Below are 13234 nucleotides of genomic sequence, written 5' to 3'. Positions count from 1 at the left end.
AATGTAGGGGGGGGGGGGAAACTTGCCTATCCAATAATGCTAACCCATCTCCAAAGCCAAACTTAATAGAAGATTCCCGTGTAGGGCTTGACGGGGATCGAAGAGAAGTTGGGCACATCGTCTATGATGGCAGCAGTACAGGACTGAGCAAATGCGTTCTTCCAGCTGGCTTCATCCTTCCAAGTGCTGATGCATACAACGCGCAGCGGGGGCTGGTTGTCCGGATCGGAGGTGTCGTACTGAACAACCTTGTAGCCTAAAAGACCAAATTCTTTCCATTTGCTTTCCACTAGCGGCATGTGGGTTTTGAGGTAGTAGTCCAAGTCAAATGAAGCCTTGGGGTCGTTGACGTAGGTGAAGCTCACGCTGAAGGTGCCGGTGCCGGACATGCTGGGCGGTAGGGTAGGCCTTGGAGCAAAATAGAGAGGGGCTGGATTGAGATGGGGTGGGCTGAAAGGTCTGAAGATATGAGCGAGGGAGTCCTCTGTTTTACTGGCAAGAATGGAGTGTTATCGCGTTGTGTTATGCTGTGCGTTTTTGGTTTGTAGTTGGTGACTTAAAACAAAGACACCAAGCGGGATTACAGACGCTATTTATTTATTTATTTCTACCGCGTTATCTCTAGTTTGAATCTAGGATATGTAATCAGAGAGGTAGTAGCCCCAGAATTTAAACCTTTTGGAACAAAGCATAAAAACACATGATTTGTAAGACCAGATCAAGACAGTATCAACTGAGGGGAACACTTAGTGCGCAAAATAAGGAACGAGAAAAAGAGAAAAACCATGTCTTTGACTGGAAAGAAGCATGGATTGACCAACAGATGTCGTGGGGTAATCTCGGTGGAACGGATCAGGACAAGTTGGTTGGGATGGATGAGAGGGGCTTTTATTTGTATGCAGTGGGTTGCTAGTCACAACATGATGACCAACAGCACAAAAATATATCCACATCTCTACGTACATCTACGTACATATCCTGCAGCAAGCACATACGCCGGGCCGGGCCACTAACGCCAGAAAGACTCTCTCCAGTGCTGTGCCCTGGTCTCAAGATTCAAGGTGTATATCTCTTTTGCTGCAACTACTGCTTTTTTTTTTTTTTAAATGAGGGCGCCAAGCAGGGCGCACAAGAAAGGTGGGAAGAAAATAGCAAAGAAGGAAAGAAGGAAAGCCGGATATTAGCCGGCTGAAGTTGGAGGCCCAAAATCCCTCAATTCCCGTCACAGTGGACTTTGGGCAGACGGCCGTACTGCAGTCCGAGTAGGAAAAAGATTGAGAGCCAACAAACGAGAACCTTTGTTTTCGCTCTTGTCTTTGTACCTGCTGCACCAACCAACTAGGTTGTTACCTATTTGGAGAGAAAAGAGGCGGCGAGGGTCCATACGCCCAGGTCGGGCTTTACCTACCCAAACCGGAATAAAACAAAGGACCTCCTTCTCCTTCTCTCCTTCTCTCCTCCCTTCTCCTTCTTCCTTCCTCTGGGAGCCTTAGCAGGGGTGGTGCGCTTTCTTTTGCTTTTCCTCCTTGGGCACTTCTTTTTTGTTCTCCTCATAAAGGAACAGAAAAAAAGGAAACAAGGCAGGCAGAAAGAGCTCTTGGCTGGAGATAATGTAGCAACAGCTCCTATTGGAGGGAGGCATGGGGCAAATGAACAAGAAGTGTGTGTGATTGTTCTAAAAGAGCAACATCGGCCCGTGTATGTAATTGTAATTGCATAAACCGAGAAACAACCCTTCCTCACATCTTGTACTCCTTTCTGCCCTTCTCCGCTTTGCGCTTGGTTGTGTCGTTTGCCCGATTTTCTGTGTTGTACTTTGTGTCTTGGAATGCTGGCCGAGATCTGGAGCCTTGACTCTCGGGTCTGTGGCTGCAAATAAGAAACAGAAAGACGTGAACCCACGCTCTCTCTCTCTCTCTCTCTCTCTCTCTCTCTCTCTCTCTCTCTCTCTCTCTCTCTCTCTCTCTCTCTCTCTCTCTTTCTCTCTCTCTCTCTCCCTATCCCTTTCTCTTCTCCTTCTCCCTTATGGCCAAGTCCCCCAAAGGAATGACAAATAGCCGCAAAGAGAAGAGGAGCGGCGGGCAAGCCCCCAGGGCCCAACAGGCCGTATCAGTCGTTGGCCTTGCAATAGATGATGCACACATGACTGGTGGGAAATTCGCTGTCTCGCTCTTTTTCTGTGCTTGCTGGTGTTTTCACAGCGAAACAAAACAAAACAAAACAAAACACTAGCCAATCAATTTAACAACACGAGCTACTTGAGTGCACAGACTGACAAATCTGCGGATATAACCTGACAAGGCTGCTACTTATTGGCCTATATTATACAGTCATGGCTAGCTAAGCTACCTTTACTCAAGCCGTTGCTGCTGCTGGCTTGCTGCCCTATCGCAAGCTGTGTCCTCATATCGCCATTTCTATGCCCCCACTGGTTTCTAGATGGTCTAGAACATGAGCTGTAAATAGACGCCAACATGTCCTTTCCTTTTCCTGCTGCGAATATTCTTTTTTTCTTCTGAGATTTTTGCACATGCCCTTGAGCTTTCTTGTTTGTCTCCGTATATTTTTTATCTTCATCCGTGGAATATATTTAACCCTAAGTTCGACATTACCACAACCCTTTTTGCTTCCCTACTCGTCATCTTGCAACGTACTACAACGCCTGCAAGTATGTGAATTTTCTGATACTGCAATTTGGTCGCTTAGTGTGACCGGGCCTAGCTTCATACATGATGCAACTCACACCCGCAACTTTCTGACCACCTTGCTGACACTGCAGCTTCTATGCCAAAGTCTGGATGTAAACCTGCTTCTGTTTTCACCTCCACCCTGCCGCAAAGCGGGGGCAGTACAGCCTCTATCTTCTCCCTCCTGGGCTACCGCTACTTTTGTCAAGTCATGAGCTTGACCTCAGCTGAGTTGAGCTGAGCTGCAAAATGGCCAAACAAAGTAAGGCAATGCTAGAAGCAAGGGAAAGCAAGGTAGGAAAAAGTACCACGGGAACTTGGACTTGAGTGCTGTCTGCTATAGGCAGAGAACAGGTGGGAGATAGACACGGCTGTTGGAGGAGACTGCATGAGCTTATGGCCATTCCTGGATAGCCCAGTAAGGAGGCTTAGGCTTTTGGTTCTCCACTTCACAGCTTTGTAACTCCTTGCTTTGCTTCGCCTTGCCTCTCTTTCCTTGCGCCTGCGCCTGACTTTTTTAGTCTTATCGTCTCTGTCTCTGTCCTGTCTGCGTTTTTGGCCTTCTTCCTCTCTTCGTCGTCTAGTTCTGATTTGGTGGAGGGGAGGGGCGTGTGCATAAGACGACATGCACGAAAATGCGCCCTATGCGACATTACATATGCAAGTACATACATACATTGCATCTATTCATATGTATGTTTATATGTGCGTACAACATATGACCCGACAAGAGATTATGGGGTCCATACCCAGATGTGGCCTTGTCCAGGCCAAGAGAGGTGCCTAGAACCAAAACAAACAAACAAACGGGAGCCCCCAGCTCCTTTTTTTGAGAAGTATTATGACGAGACTAGCCTATGTTGTTGTAGCCTGTGGCTTGTTATACATCTGGCACGGGAAAATATTCATAACCATCAAGCTTGTATATATTGTGCATGGTAATGTCTGGTCTTTGAGTTTCAGTAAGCATGAGCCGTGATTCAGTGCGTCTGTGTAGTCTAAGTAGAACTAAGAAATAACTAAATAAGAGGAAGAAAAGAAAAAAAAGAAAAAGATGAGTAAGAAAAGAAGAAAAAGAAAAATAAAGCGCGAGCACAGCACAAATACATATGAGGACGTGAAATCTATCAACAAGATGCAAAATATCCTCAGACACATTTGCCCAATTTTACAACCTCACCTAGGAAACAGCAACCCCCTTCAAAATGACGCGAAGCAGAAGGAAGAAAAGAAAAAACAGAGTAAGAAAGAAAAGGTAAGAGCCGGAATGTTGCAGACAACCAAGCTCAACCATAACAAACGCAGAAATAGAGGATAAGTAGGATGAGAACAACGAACATGGAAAGTGTAGCCCGCCCAGCTAGCATGGCTTTTCGTCAGAAGATAGCATAAACTGCTACGGTGTATAGCGAGATGTATACAGGAGGGGAGAAAACAAAGAGAAGTGAAGTAAGAACGAATAGGAGAATAGGCCACAACCAATCGCTATTTTCAACAGAAAACAGCACCTTAAAAGGATATAGGAGGGGAAGGAAGAGAAGAAGCCAAACAGGCTGTATTTCCAAGAGAATCAAGATTTGACTGCCCGAGTGGGGAGCCATTTTGGCACACGACTATCGGATACTCTAAAGTACGCGTCAATCTTGTTTTTCAGAACCTCTGACTTAACGGGTTTAGCAAGATAGTCGTTCATGCCAGCCTCGAGACATTTTTCACGATCTCCATGGATGGCTGAGGCTGTCATGGCAATAATCAGGACGTCTCGGATTTCTGGTACCGGGTCCAGCCGTATCTTCTTGGTGGCAGAGTAACCGTCTAGGACAGGCATTTGCACATCCATGAGCACGAGGTGGTAAGGGGTTTGGTTGCTAGCCATTCGTTGGAGACCATCAATAGCTAGTTGCCCGTTTTCGTAAGTGTCAATATGCACGTATCCTAGACGTCTGAGGAATTGCACAGCGATTCGACGGTTAATGGCGTTGTCCTCAGCTACACAGACCCGGATGTCAGTAGTCGAGATTCGAGTGGAAGTCGTATTAGGCATTGCTAGATTTGGCTTGGGGAAGCAATTGTCGTCAGGTGATGGCAACATCTCAACGTTAGAAGATTCAATAACGGGCTGGATATGAGGTGCCGATGTCGAGACTATAGGACACAGGGATGTCGTGGGAGGTGAGGCTAAGCCAGCCGGTGTTGCAGATTCCGGAGGCGCAACGGCAGACGGGCCGATGAATTTTTCAAACTCAATCCTAAAGCGGACCTCGGTGCCTTTCATGTGCTCACTTGTAAGTGATATTTTGCCACCCATGACGGTCTGAACGAGACTTTTGCAGATACTGAGACCAAGCCCACTGCCTCCATGTGCACGAGATGTACTATTATCAGCTTGACTGAATGGCTGGAAGAGCTGGGGTAGAACATCCTTTTCAATACCCATTCCAGTATCAATCACCCAAAAGTCAAGAACACAGCTCGTGGGCGTCTCAGATACAATTTTGGCACCAATCGTGATAGACCCCTTTTCCGTGAATTTAGCACTGTTACTGACAAGATTACCAAGAACCTGGTGAAGCCTAATAGGATCACCCATAACATTTAGGCTGCGGGGCAGCTGGATGTCTTCAATAATTTCAACTTGGTTGTTCCTGTAGCGGTCCTTGTAAGTGAAACGAGCAGCACGGATGATCTCGCTGAGAAGTACATATGGAGTAAACTCTTGAATATGCAGCTGCATCTTCTCAGCCTCGATTCGGGAAAAGTCAAGCAGGTCGTTAATAACAACGAGCAACAAATCGGCCGAAACTCGGATAGACTCTGCAATCTCCTGTTGTTCAGCGTCTAGGTCACCTCGCGAGAGAAGATCTGCATTCCCAATCACGCCGTTCAGAGGCGTTCTCAGTTCGTGGGAAACGTTGGCAAGGAACGAGGACTTGGCCCGGGCGGCTTCTTCAGCTAGCTTGACATTACGCACAGCTTCCTCTTCTGCACGCTTAGCCTTGGATTCTGCATCACGGGCCTTTTGCTCAGCTGCACGTGCTTCCCCTAGAGCCCTCTTCTGAACTCCAGCAGCGGAGATAGTCTGAGCAGAGGCCTTCTCGAGAGCCTTCATGTATTGCGCGTTGCTATAACTGATGGACATTTGGTTGACGAGGAGTGCTAGAACAGTAAAGTTGCGGTCGGTGAACGAGCTTGGGTCGCCTTCAACATACAAAACACCTTGCATATGTGACTTAACATCTTCAATTGGAATAGCAATGATGGCCTTGCCGTTGGGATTGAGATCGATCCAATCTTGGTTTAGGTTTCCAAAGCGCTCCTCAGTTGCGATATCTTGCACAAAGACGGATTCTCTAAAGCGTGTGCAGTAGTAGATAACGTTCTCAGCCACGTAGTTGGTCAAGTCGAGAGAAAGGCCGGGCATATGGGCCGAAGCCCCCTTTTCCGGGGAGCCACTAGCAGACAGAACCCAGCTCTCATCAGTGGGATCCTTAGTGATGATTCCAACAAGGGTTGCTGACCCGCAGGTTTGCAAAATGACATCACACATAGTATTTAGGAGCACTTCGACTTTGAGAGCAGACGAGATGATCTGGGAAAAGTGAAGAATGGCCTGTAGATCGATAATATCTAGCTCAGATAAAAAGGACCTACTTTCTGGGCCTTTGTTCTGGGCTCGCCATTTCTTCTCAAGAGATACGATGCGGCTTTCCGGGGAATCATTATCATTTTCTGTTGTCCGATGGATTGAGGGGTTGTTCATAATGGAGTGTGTTCGTTGATTAGCGCCTCGGGTGTATGGGTCGCTGTGGTATCTGCTTTCGCGAGCATCGCTGTCATTGTAGCTAGCGTTGACGCGGGAATGAGTCATGTATCCCTCAGTCTGGACACCCATATCGACAGTTCGTGATTTGCGAGCTCGTTGTGGAACCCGTCCCTGGAAGGAAGCTTCTAGATATTCTGCAACACCAAACGAGCCAGCGTTGCGGAACAGGGAAGTGCTTTCTTGTAGACAGCGGCTAGCGAGCCAAGGCGCTTCGCGTCTAGCAAGAAGGCCACACATGAAAACTTGTCCCATAGCTTCTTCGATAGGGAAGTTGTAATCGATGGAGTGTGATATGCCAACCTCGTAGAGACGAACGGCATCGCCAAAACAGCCTTGTAACTCTTTGACAAAGCCGCCCATGTATGATATCCAGTGTTTGTAGTTTAGATCAGAAACTGTTGTCAAAAGTTCAATGCGACGAGTAGCCTTCTCAATTTCCGCAATTGCAAAGTTCACGGAATCCCTAAGCTCCTCAGAGGTATGAGCATCCAAGTTTGACTTATCGTGAGCCTTTTCCAGCGTCGTGGCCGTCAGAGCCCAGGAGTATAACAACAAAGATTGGCGGTTGCCCCTAACAGACCACAACATGTCGATGTTCTCTACACACCGCTTTCCAACTTCAACGGCCTGCTGGAAGTGGCCATACGCGACCAAAGCATAAAGCTCGAATGTTTCGTAGATAATTAGCGATCGGCCACCATTTGGGACCGTTTTATTTAGCCATTGCTTGTAAGTTGACATGGTATGGTCTTGATCACTGAGAATCTCCAAAGGATTAGAGGTCATCGTTTTCCCCTGAAAAGCGCGGACAGTTTGGCGGACAGCCAATAGCAGAGTCCCCCCACGAGTGTCTTGCTCCCATCCGGGCATGTCTTCGCAGCAATAATTACACCAAGCCTCCAGCTTGCCGCAACTCTCGCCAGTTGAAAGTTTGGTCATAGCTGAAAGCCCAGATGCCAGCAACTTGGCAACAAAGTTGCCATCTCCAACCTCAGACAAAATTATGCGCTCAATCTGGCTGTTGGCTAAAGAGAGAGGCTCTTTAAGATGGCTGATAAATTTGTAGTACATTGTCCAGCCACGGTTGACTAACGGGTCTTCGGGGTCAGCGCGAGAAAGCAAGGCCGTTCCAATATCACCAAGCCGAACTCCTAGTTCAATCTTTTCCTCATTAGTGATCGCGATCATACCAAGGAAGACAAAGGCAGCGCCAGCTTGAGGGAAGAAGCCACACGTGAAATACATCTCAACCGTTACTAGGGCTAAGTTATAGAGCGTCAGTGAATCGCTCCACCACGCCGCAACCAAAGCCTCGACCAAAACAGCCCCAACCCTTGGCAGTGTAACAGTTTCTGCTTGAGGGGAATTGACAATGTCTGCGAAATTTAGGCTCTTAAGGCGTTCCTCTAGGGCTTCTAAGTCTCGGCTACACTTCTCGAAAGACGGCTCTGCATCTAGAGACACACCCAGTGCGTTGACGCAGTTTTTCAATGAGGCCAAGGCTTGATCCGAATTGCCAATCTGAGAGAGTACCCGTGAGCTGATTACATGGGCCGGCGCCTTGTCAAAGGGAGTGCGGCCATGTTTCAAAACTTCATTTATATATGTAAAAACGCCAGCATGGTGTCCTAGATACAGGGCACAATCAGCGGCTTTGAGGTATAGAGCCCAGGTCTCATCATAGGAAGAATCCTCTCCCGTGTCAGACCATGCATCATCCTGTAGCAAGGCAACGGCTGTGGTATAAAACTTGGCAGCGGTAGGACGAGCACCACTATCAATGGCAGCTTGGGCACTCTCACATAAAAGTTTTCGGTAAACGGATCGGTTGGGGACGCACTTTTTAATAGCTTCGACTGCTTCACACAAGTGACCAGCAATTGTTGTGCGAAGGCGTTCGTCCTCGCTGTAGCGCTTGAGAAGGGTCTGGGCGATGACTAGATGCATCATCTCCAAGCTACACGGCCTCATAGCCGTAGCAGCTTGAACATACCGATCGTGGGCAAATCGGAAGCGATCATCGACTTCTGACGGCACCAACACAGATGCTTGAATAGCGGCATTAAGGCCCATGATTGCCTCGGCTTGTGTGTATGGGCGATGGTGTATGTGGGCGTCCTGTTGGGTTTGCTGTGTCTGCTCGGTTTGGTTTGTCTCTGTGGCTTTTATGTCGGCAGGTGTCTCATCTGCCGCCTCTTCAGCGTCCTCGCACTTGTGATAGACAAAGTCACTGCTTAGAAGGTGGCAGATAAGCTGGAATGAAAATGTGTTGCCCAGAAGCGAGGCCCAAATAAGAATAGCACGTGTAGCAGGTGGTAGTTCTCCCAGGCGTTGAGTAATGAAGCCAGAGTCTAAAACATCGTAGTCTTGATCGGTGTCAAAGTTTTCATGAACCTTGTCTCGGTCATATACCCAGCGGGATGTGCGATGCTCATAAGTGATGCAGCGTTTCCGGTTGCAAGCGGTTAACATTTCGCGCATATAGAATGGATTTCCCGCACATTTGGCCTGGACCATTCTAGCTAAAGGAGCAACCTCTTCACGAGGACGCTGTAGGGTAGCAGCGACATAGGTTACGATATCGCCATCTTTGAGTGGATTCAGTCGAATTTTGGTGATTGTTGGACCGGGTCGTGTGCAATCTATTGTCGCGTTTGTATGTCAGATTAGCGAGGGGCAATATTAGCTAAAGTGGGAAAGGAGTTTTTGAGTTTACCTTCACAATCTATTGGATGAATCAGCCCATGGACACGCTCGGCAGATATTTCATCCGGCCTATACGTCATTATCACAACCATCCTGATTTTGGCGTTGATGATCTGGGAGATAAGATCAAGAGATTCGTCGTCTGCGAAATGAAGATCGTCAAGGCAGATGCAAAGAAATTTATGACGGGCGAAAAGTCGGATGATTTCAAGTACAATGTTTATCATGCGAAGGCCTTTGTTACCAGTTAATCCTTTAGTAATATCTAAGGGGTCAGCTTTTACTTTGGTACTGGAAATGACGGCAGTTGAAGCCGGAGAAGCAGTGGCTGGTGTAATCGGTGAGGAGCCGCGTCGGGCATGCATTGAGGCAATACTAGGAACGGTGAGGCCAAGGGCCGGAGGAGAGGCTTGGCGGCTACTGGAAATAGAAGGTGATGAGCTCGTGTTCTGGGGGTCCTCGGGCTTCAATAACCATGCTGGGAGGCTAAGAATCTCGTGGAGTTGAGGCCAGATAGGTTCAACACAAGTGCGCAAGGCCTGATGAAAAGGGGTTTCGGTGTTGCGCTCGCCCCAAACTTGCTTAAACAATGCCGACAAGAGCTTAAGTAATGGCCCAAAGGCATGTCTGCGAGCATTATCGAACTTTCCAGTAGCACAATACCCGCGTTTTCGCATATCTGTTAAAACAGATTGCACCAATAGACTCTTTCCCAGCCCAGCAGCACCCTCAATTGTAACCACCTCACACTGACCACGACCTCGAGTCTTGATCGTTGAGCGAGGGCGAGATATTATATCGGCGGAGGCTTCTACCGAGGGGATTCGAATTCCATCTCCGGTGCCGGTGCCAAGGCTCTCTGAAATACTCAAAGTATCGCTATGGATGGTCTGGTTGCGTTCCCAAGCGCGTAGCCGAGGAGAGCTTTCAGCCAAATTAGACAATGTTTCAAGACCACTCCCAGAGGCAGTAGTACTAGAACGTTTAAGTTCAATAGAGTTGGGGCCAGTTTTGTTGAAGCCATCTAAAGAGCAGCTGCCGTTTTCACTAGAGACGTCACCAGATGCATCCACGAAGCTATCATGAACATAGGGAGTAGAAGATGTAGGCTCAGCAGGACCAGCAGATGTTGGGGCCGTGAGAGCAGTAGAGCTTCTACTCAAAGCGGCAATGTTAGGATTTACTGCAGTGGTACAAGCGACTCGCTCAACAACACCATTCAAAATATCTCGCTCGGCATCCCGGCCAATCATAGCACTTGGAAGTGTGAATAATGACGAAAAGTCTCTTGTACCTGTCTTCCATCCTTGCAACGCTTCCAAATTGCCATTGACTAAGGACTGCTGGACAAACTGGAGGTCACGACGAAGCCCGGTCGCAGAGTGATAACGATCACTGACTGCCTTTGCAGTGCACTTTTGGATAATGTCGCTAATTGCTTGTGGGACATCGAGCCGGATCTGTGACACATCAGCTATGCGGTGCCGCAGGATTGATTGTATGATCTCCATCACGCTTTCGCCCTCAAACGGATGTTGGCGAGTTAGCATAGTCCAAAAGACAATGCCTAGAGAATATATGTCAGTTCTAGTATCAGGCTCTACCGCCATGCGCCCCGTTTGCTCAGGGCTGATGTAAAGCAGTCGGTTTCGCGACCCAAGGCCATGGGCAAGGTAGTAGTGCCATGTAGAGCCATACAGTCCGTGCTCAAAGAACTTAATACCAGAGCCAAAGACGAAAATCTTGACTTTGTTTTCCTGCAAATTGTAATGGAACGAATCTCCACGGATCTCTCCATGCACAACTTCATGCTGATGATGGAGCATCTCAAGACAGCGCGCAGCACCAATTGCGAAATCAAGAAAGTAGGTTAGACTGACGGGCTCTCCAAGATCGAACTTGTCATTACGGTAAGGAACCAACTGGCCATCGCGTTTCTCCGTAGTATAGAAAGCTGGGCCAAGGTCCATCGTGTGCATTATATCATTGTCGCCAGGGTCTTCGTAGATAGTAACAATAATAGCCCCGCGATCGGCTGCGATCGGACTCAGCCTCAGGAAATCAAGAGGCTTTACTATGTAGTCGAGGTTCTTCTGGTTAGATGAGACGGTGACAGACTTGGCAACTTGGAAGTTGCGTTCTTCTCGAAAAACATTGTATGTGACTCGGGCTACGATGGGCTCTTCTCGTATAGCTTCGTTAGTCGAAGCGGAAATTGGTGGGGGTGAAATAGTTGATGGCTGTTCGCAGCGTGTGTCGAGTTGGAAGGCCGGCGGTGAAGCAGTGTTATCGGGGGTTGAAACTGGAAAGGTTGGTACACGGCAGGGCATTCCCCGGGCAGGGAGGCCGCCAGGGCTGGCAGAATAGCCAGACGAAGACCCAGAAAAGGGAGAGATGAAACGAGTGCCATGCACAAGCCTAAAGAATGTCAGGAGACGTTCGGTGTCGGTGTGGATGGTGACCAAGTAGGGTATAGGGCCGAAGCCTAAATTTAGCCATGACCAAGAGTGTAGCCGAACGAAATTTCGGTTGTACCTATATTAGAAGACTTACCAGATGTCATTCGGTGTGTGAATTGGTGGCTTAGATTCATCCCAAGTGTACCCAGAGAAGAGGCGTAGTCGCTCATATAGCTGAGGTGGAGGAGAGTGTGCTTGGTCATTTTGAGTCGATGCTCGACTGGCTGCTGAGAAGCTAGAGCCATCAAGGGCACGATCCAGGCCCATGATGGGAAAGAAGAGCTATTTGCCTTGCTTCTGACAGTTCGTTGTGTGTGTGTGTGTGTGTGTTTGTGTGTGTATATCGTGAGGGCTTCAAAGCAGGGGGAGGGCGGAATTGCAACAAGCGAGTTGCGAGGGAGGGAAATTAAGAAAGCGGTAAGACAGGCAATAGGTTTCGATGAAGATGGGGCGGAAGATTCAAAGGAAAGGTTGTAGAGAGTAAATTGGGAATTCGGGGGCGAGAAGCGTCGCTAGGTAGAAAGTGATGATGAACAGGACGTCGCTTCGCCTTAGGATACAGGGTCTGGTTTTCGGGCTTTTTTGGTCGTCTGCCCTGCGAGGCCGGTAGTAAAGTGCGTGACAGCGGAAAGTCATCCGAACGCCAGGTTCGCCTGTATTTTGTGTAAGTGGAGGAGAAATAAAGCTGGGATCGAGGGTAGGTAGAAGAGAATATGTGTGGCGTTTGATAATCGCACCGGAAGGGAAAAGCGAGCTGCCAAATGCGAATGGGTCGCTTGACGATCGTCGAGGCTGAGGAAAGAGGAATTTGGGAGGAGATTCGACGGGATGAATGGTTTATGGTAGCACTAGGGTTATTGCGTCTGAGGTTCTAAGCCCATGATCTGTTTTGGGATGGAGCCGTTGGTTCTTGGTGTAGCAGGGAAGGGCTAATTTCAGGTTTTCTTTTTTTTTTTGGTGCGAGAGGGGGGAAAAGTTCAGGAGAGAATAGAGGAAGAGGGGGATTGGCGGGCTGAAGGGGTTGATTTCAAGCTTCGATTTTACATGAGAGAGAAGAAGTAAAGAAGTAGAGAAATAGAGGAGTTCAAAGAACAGAAGCCTAACAACGAAGAGGGCAAGCAAGAAATCAAGGAAAGGCTAGGAACCCGAGGAAAACATATGGGAGAGGTCTGAGACTTGAATAAGAAAAGAAAGACAACAACAAGACATAGCACACACGCACTCGCACACCACATGAAGGATCAAAAGCCCCTTCGGAATGGGACAGGCACGGTACACCAAGCACCAGGAAGTCAGATTAGACGGGTTGCAGAAAAAAAAAAAGGGCTGAAAGAAAAGTAATGGTAGGAAGCAGCAAATAGTTAGTGGGACAAGCGAGTCGGGCGGTAGATAATTTGAGAAATTTGTCGTTGTTTTTCTGAGGGTTTGTTTCAAGCCATGGGCCAGGCTCCATGTATGTACCCAACCAATGCCACCGACTTCACTTGCTTCTCTCGCATCACTTCACTTCACTAGCCAAGACGCGGAGAGCTCAAAGGAAGCCATGGATAGATGAGGTG

The 13234-nt window shown here is 48.2% G+C and overlaps 2 protein-coding genes across 2 annotated transcripts; both read right to left on the bottom strand.

Moving 5' to 3' along the window:
* Nucleotides 1-62: 62 nt before the first annotated feature.
* On the bottom strand, nucleotides 63-389 carry HOO65_010374 (uncharacterized protein; the record flags this gene model as incomplete). The annotated part of the gene is made up of 1 exon (XM_070999699.1): nucleotides 63-389. One exon carries the CDS (start codon nucleotides 387-389, stop codon nucleotides 63-65), a length of 327 nt encoding a protein of 108 aa, XP_070862196.1.
* Nucleotides 390-4257: 3868 nt separating this feature from the next.
* On the bottom strand, nucleotides 4258-11942 carry HOO65_010373 (Hybrid signal transduction histidine kinase J; the record flags this gene model as incomplete). The annotated part of the gene is made up of 3 exons (XM_071005218.1): nucleotides 4258-9152; nucleotides 9227-11634; nucleotides 11770-11942. The coding sequence occupies 3 exons, from the start codon at nucleotides 11940-11942 to the stop codon at nucleotides 4258-4260; spliced, it is 7476 nt and encodes a 2491-aa protein (XP_070862195.1).
* Between the last annotated feature and the right edge of the window lie 1292 nt (nucleotides 11943-13234).

This window comes from Ceratocystis lukuohia (assembly GCF_044167205.1).
Source record: "Ceratocystis lukuohia strain C4212 chromosome Unknown Supercontig1_pilon, whole genome shotgun sequence".
NCBI classification, from domain to species: Eukaryota; Fungi; Ascomycota; class Sordariomycetes; order Microascales; family Ceratocystidaceae; genus Ceratocystis; species Ceratocystis lukuohia.
This window is presented reverse-complemented; position numbering and strand designations above follow the sequence as displayed.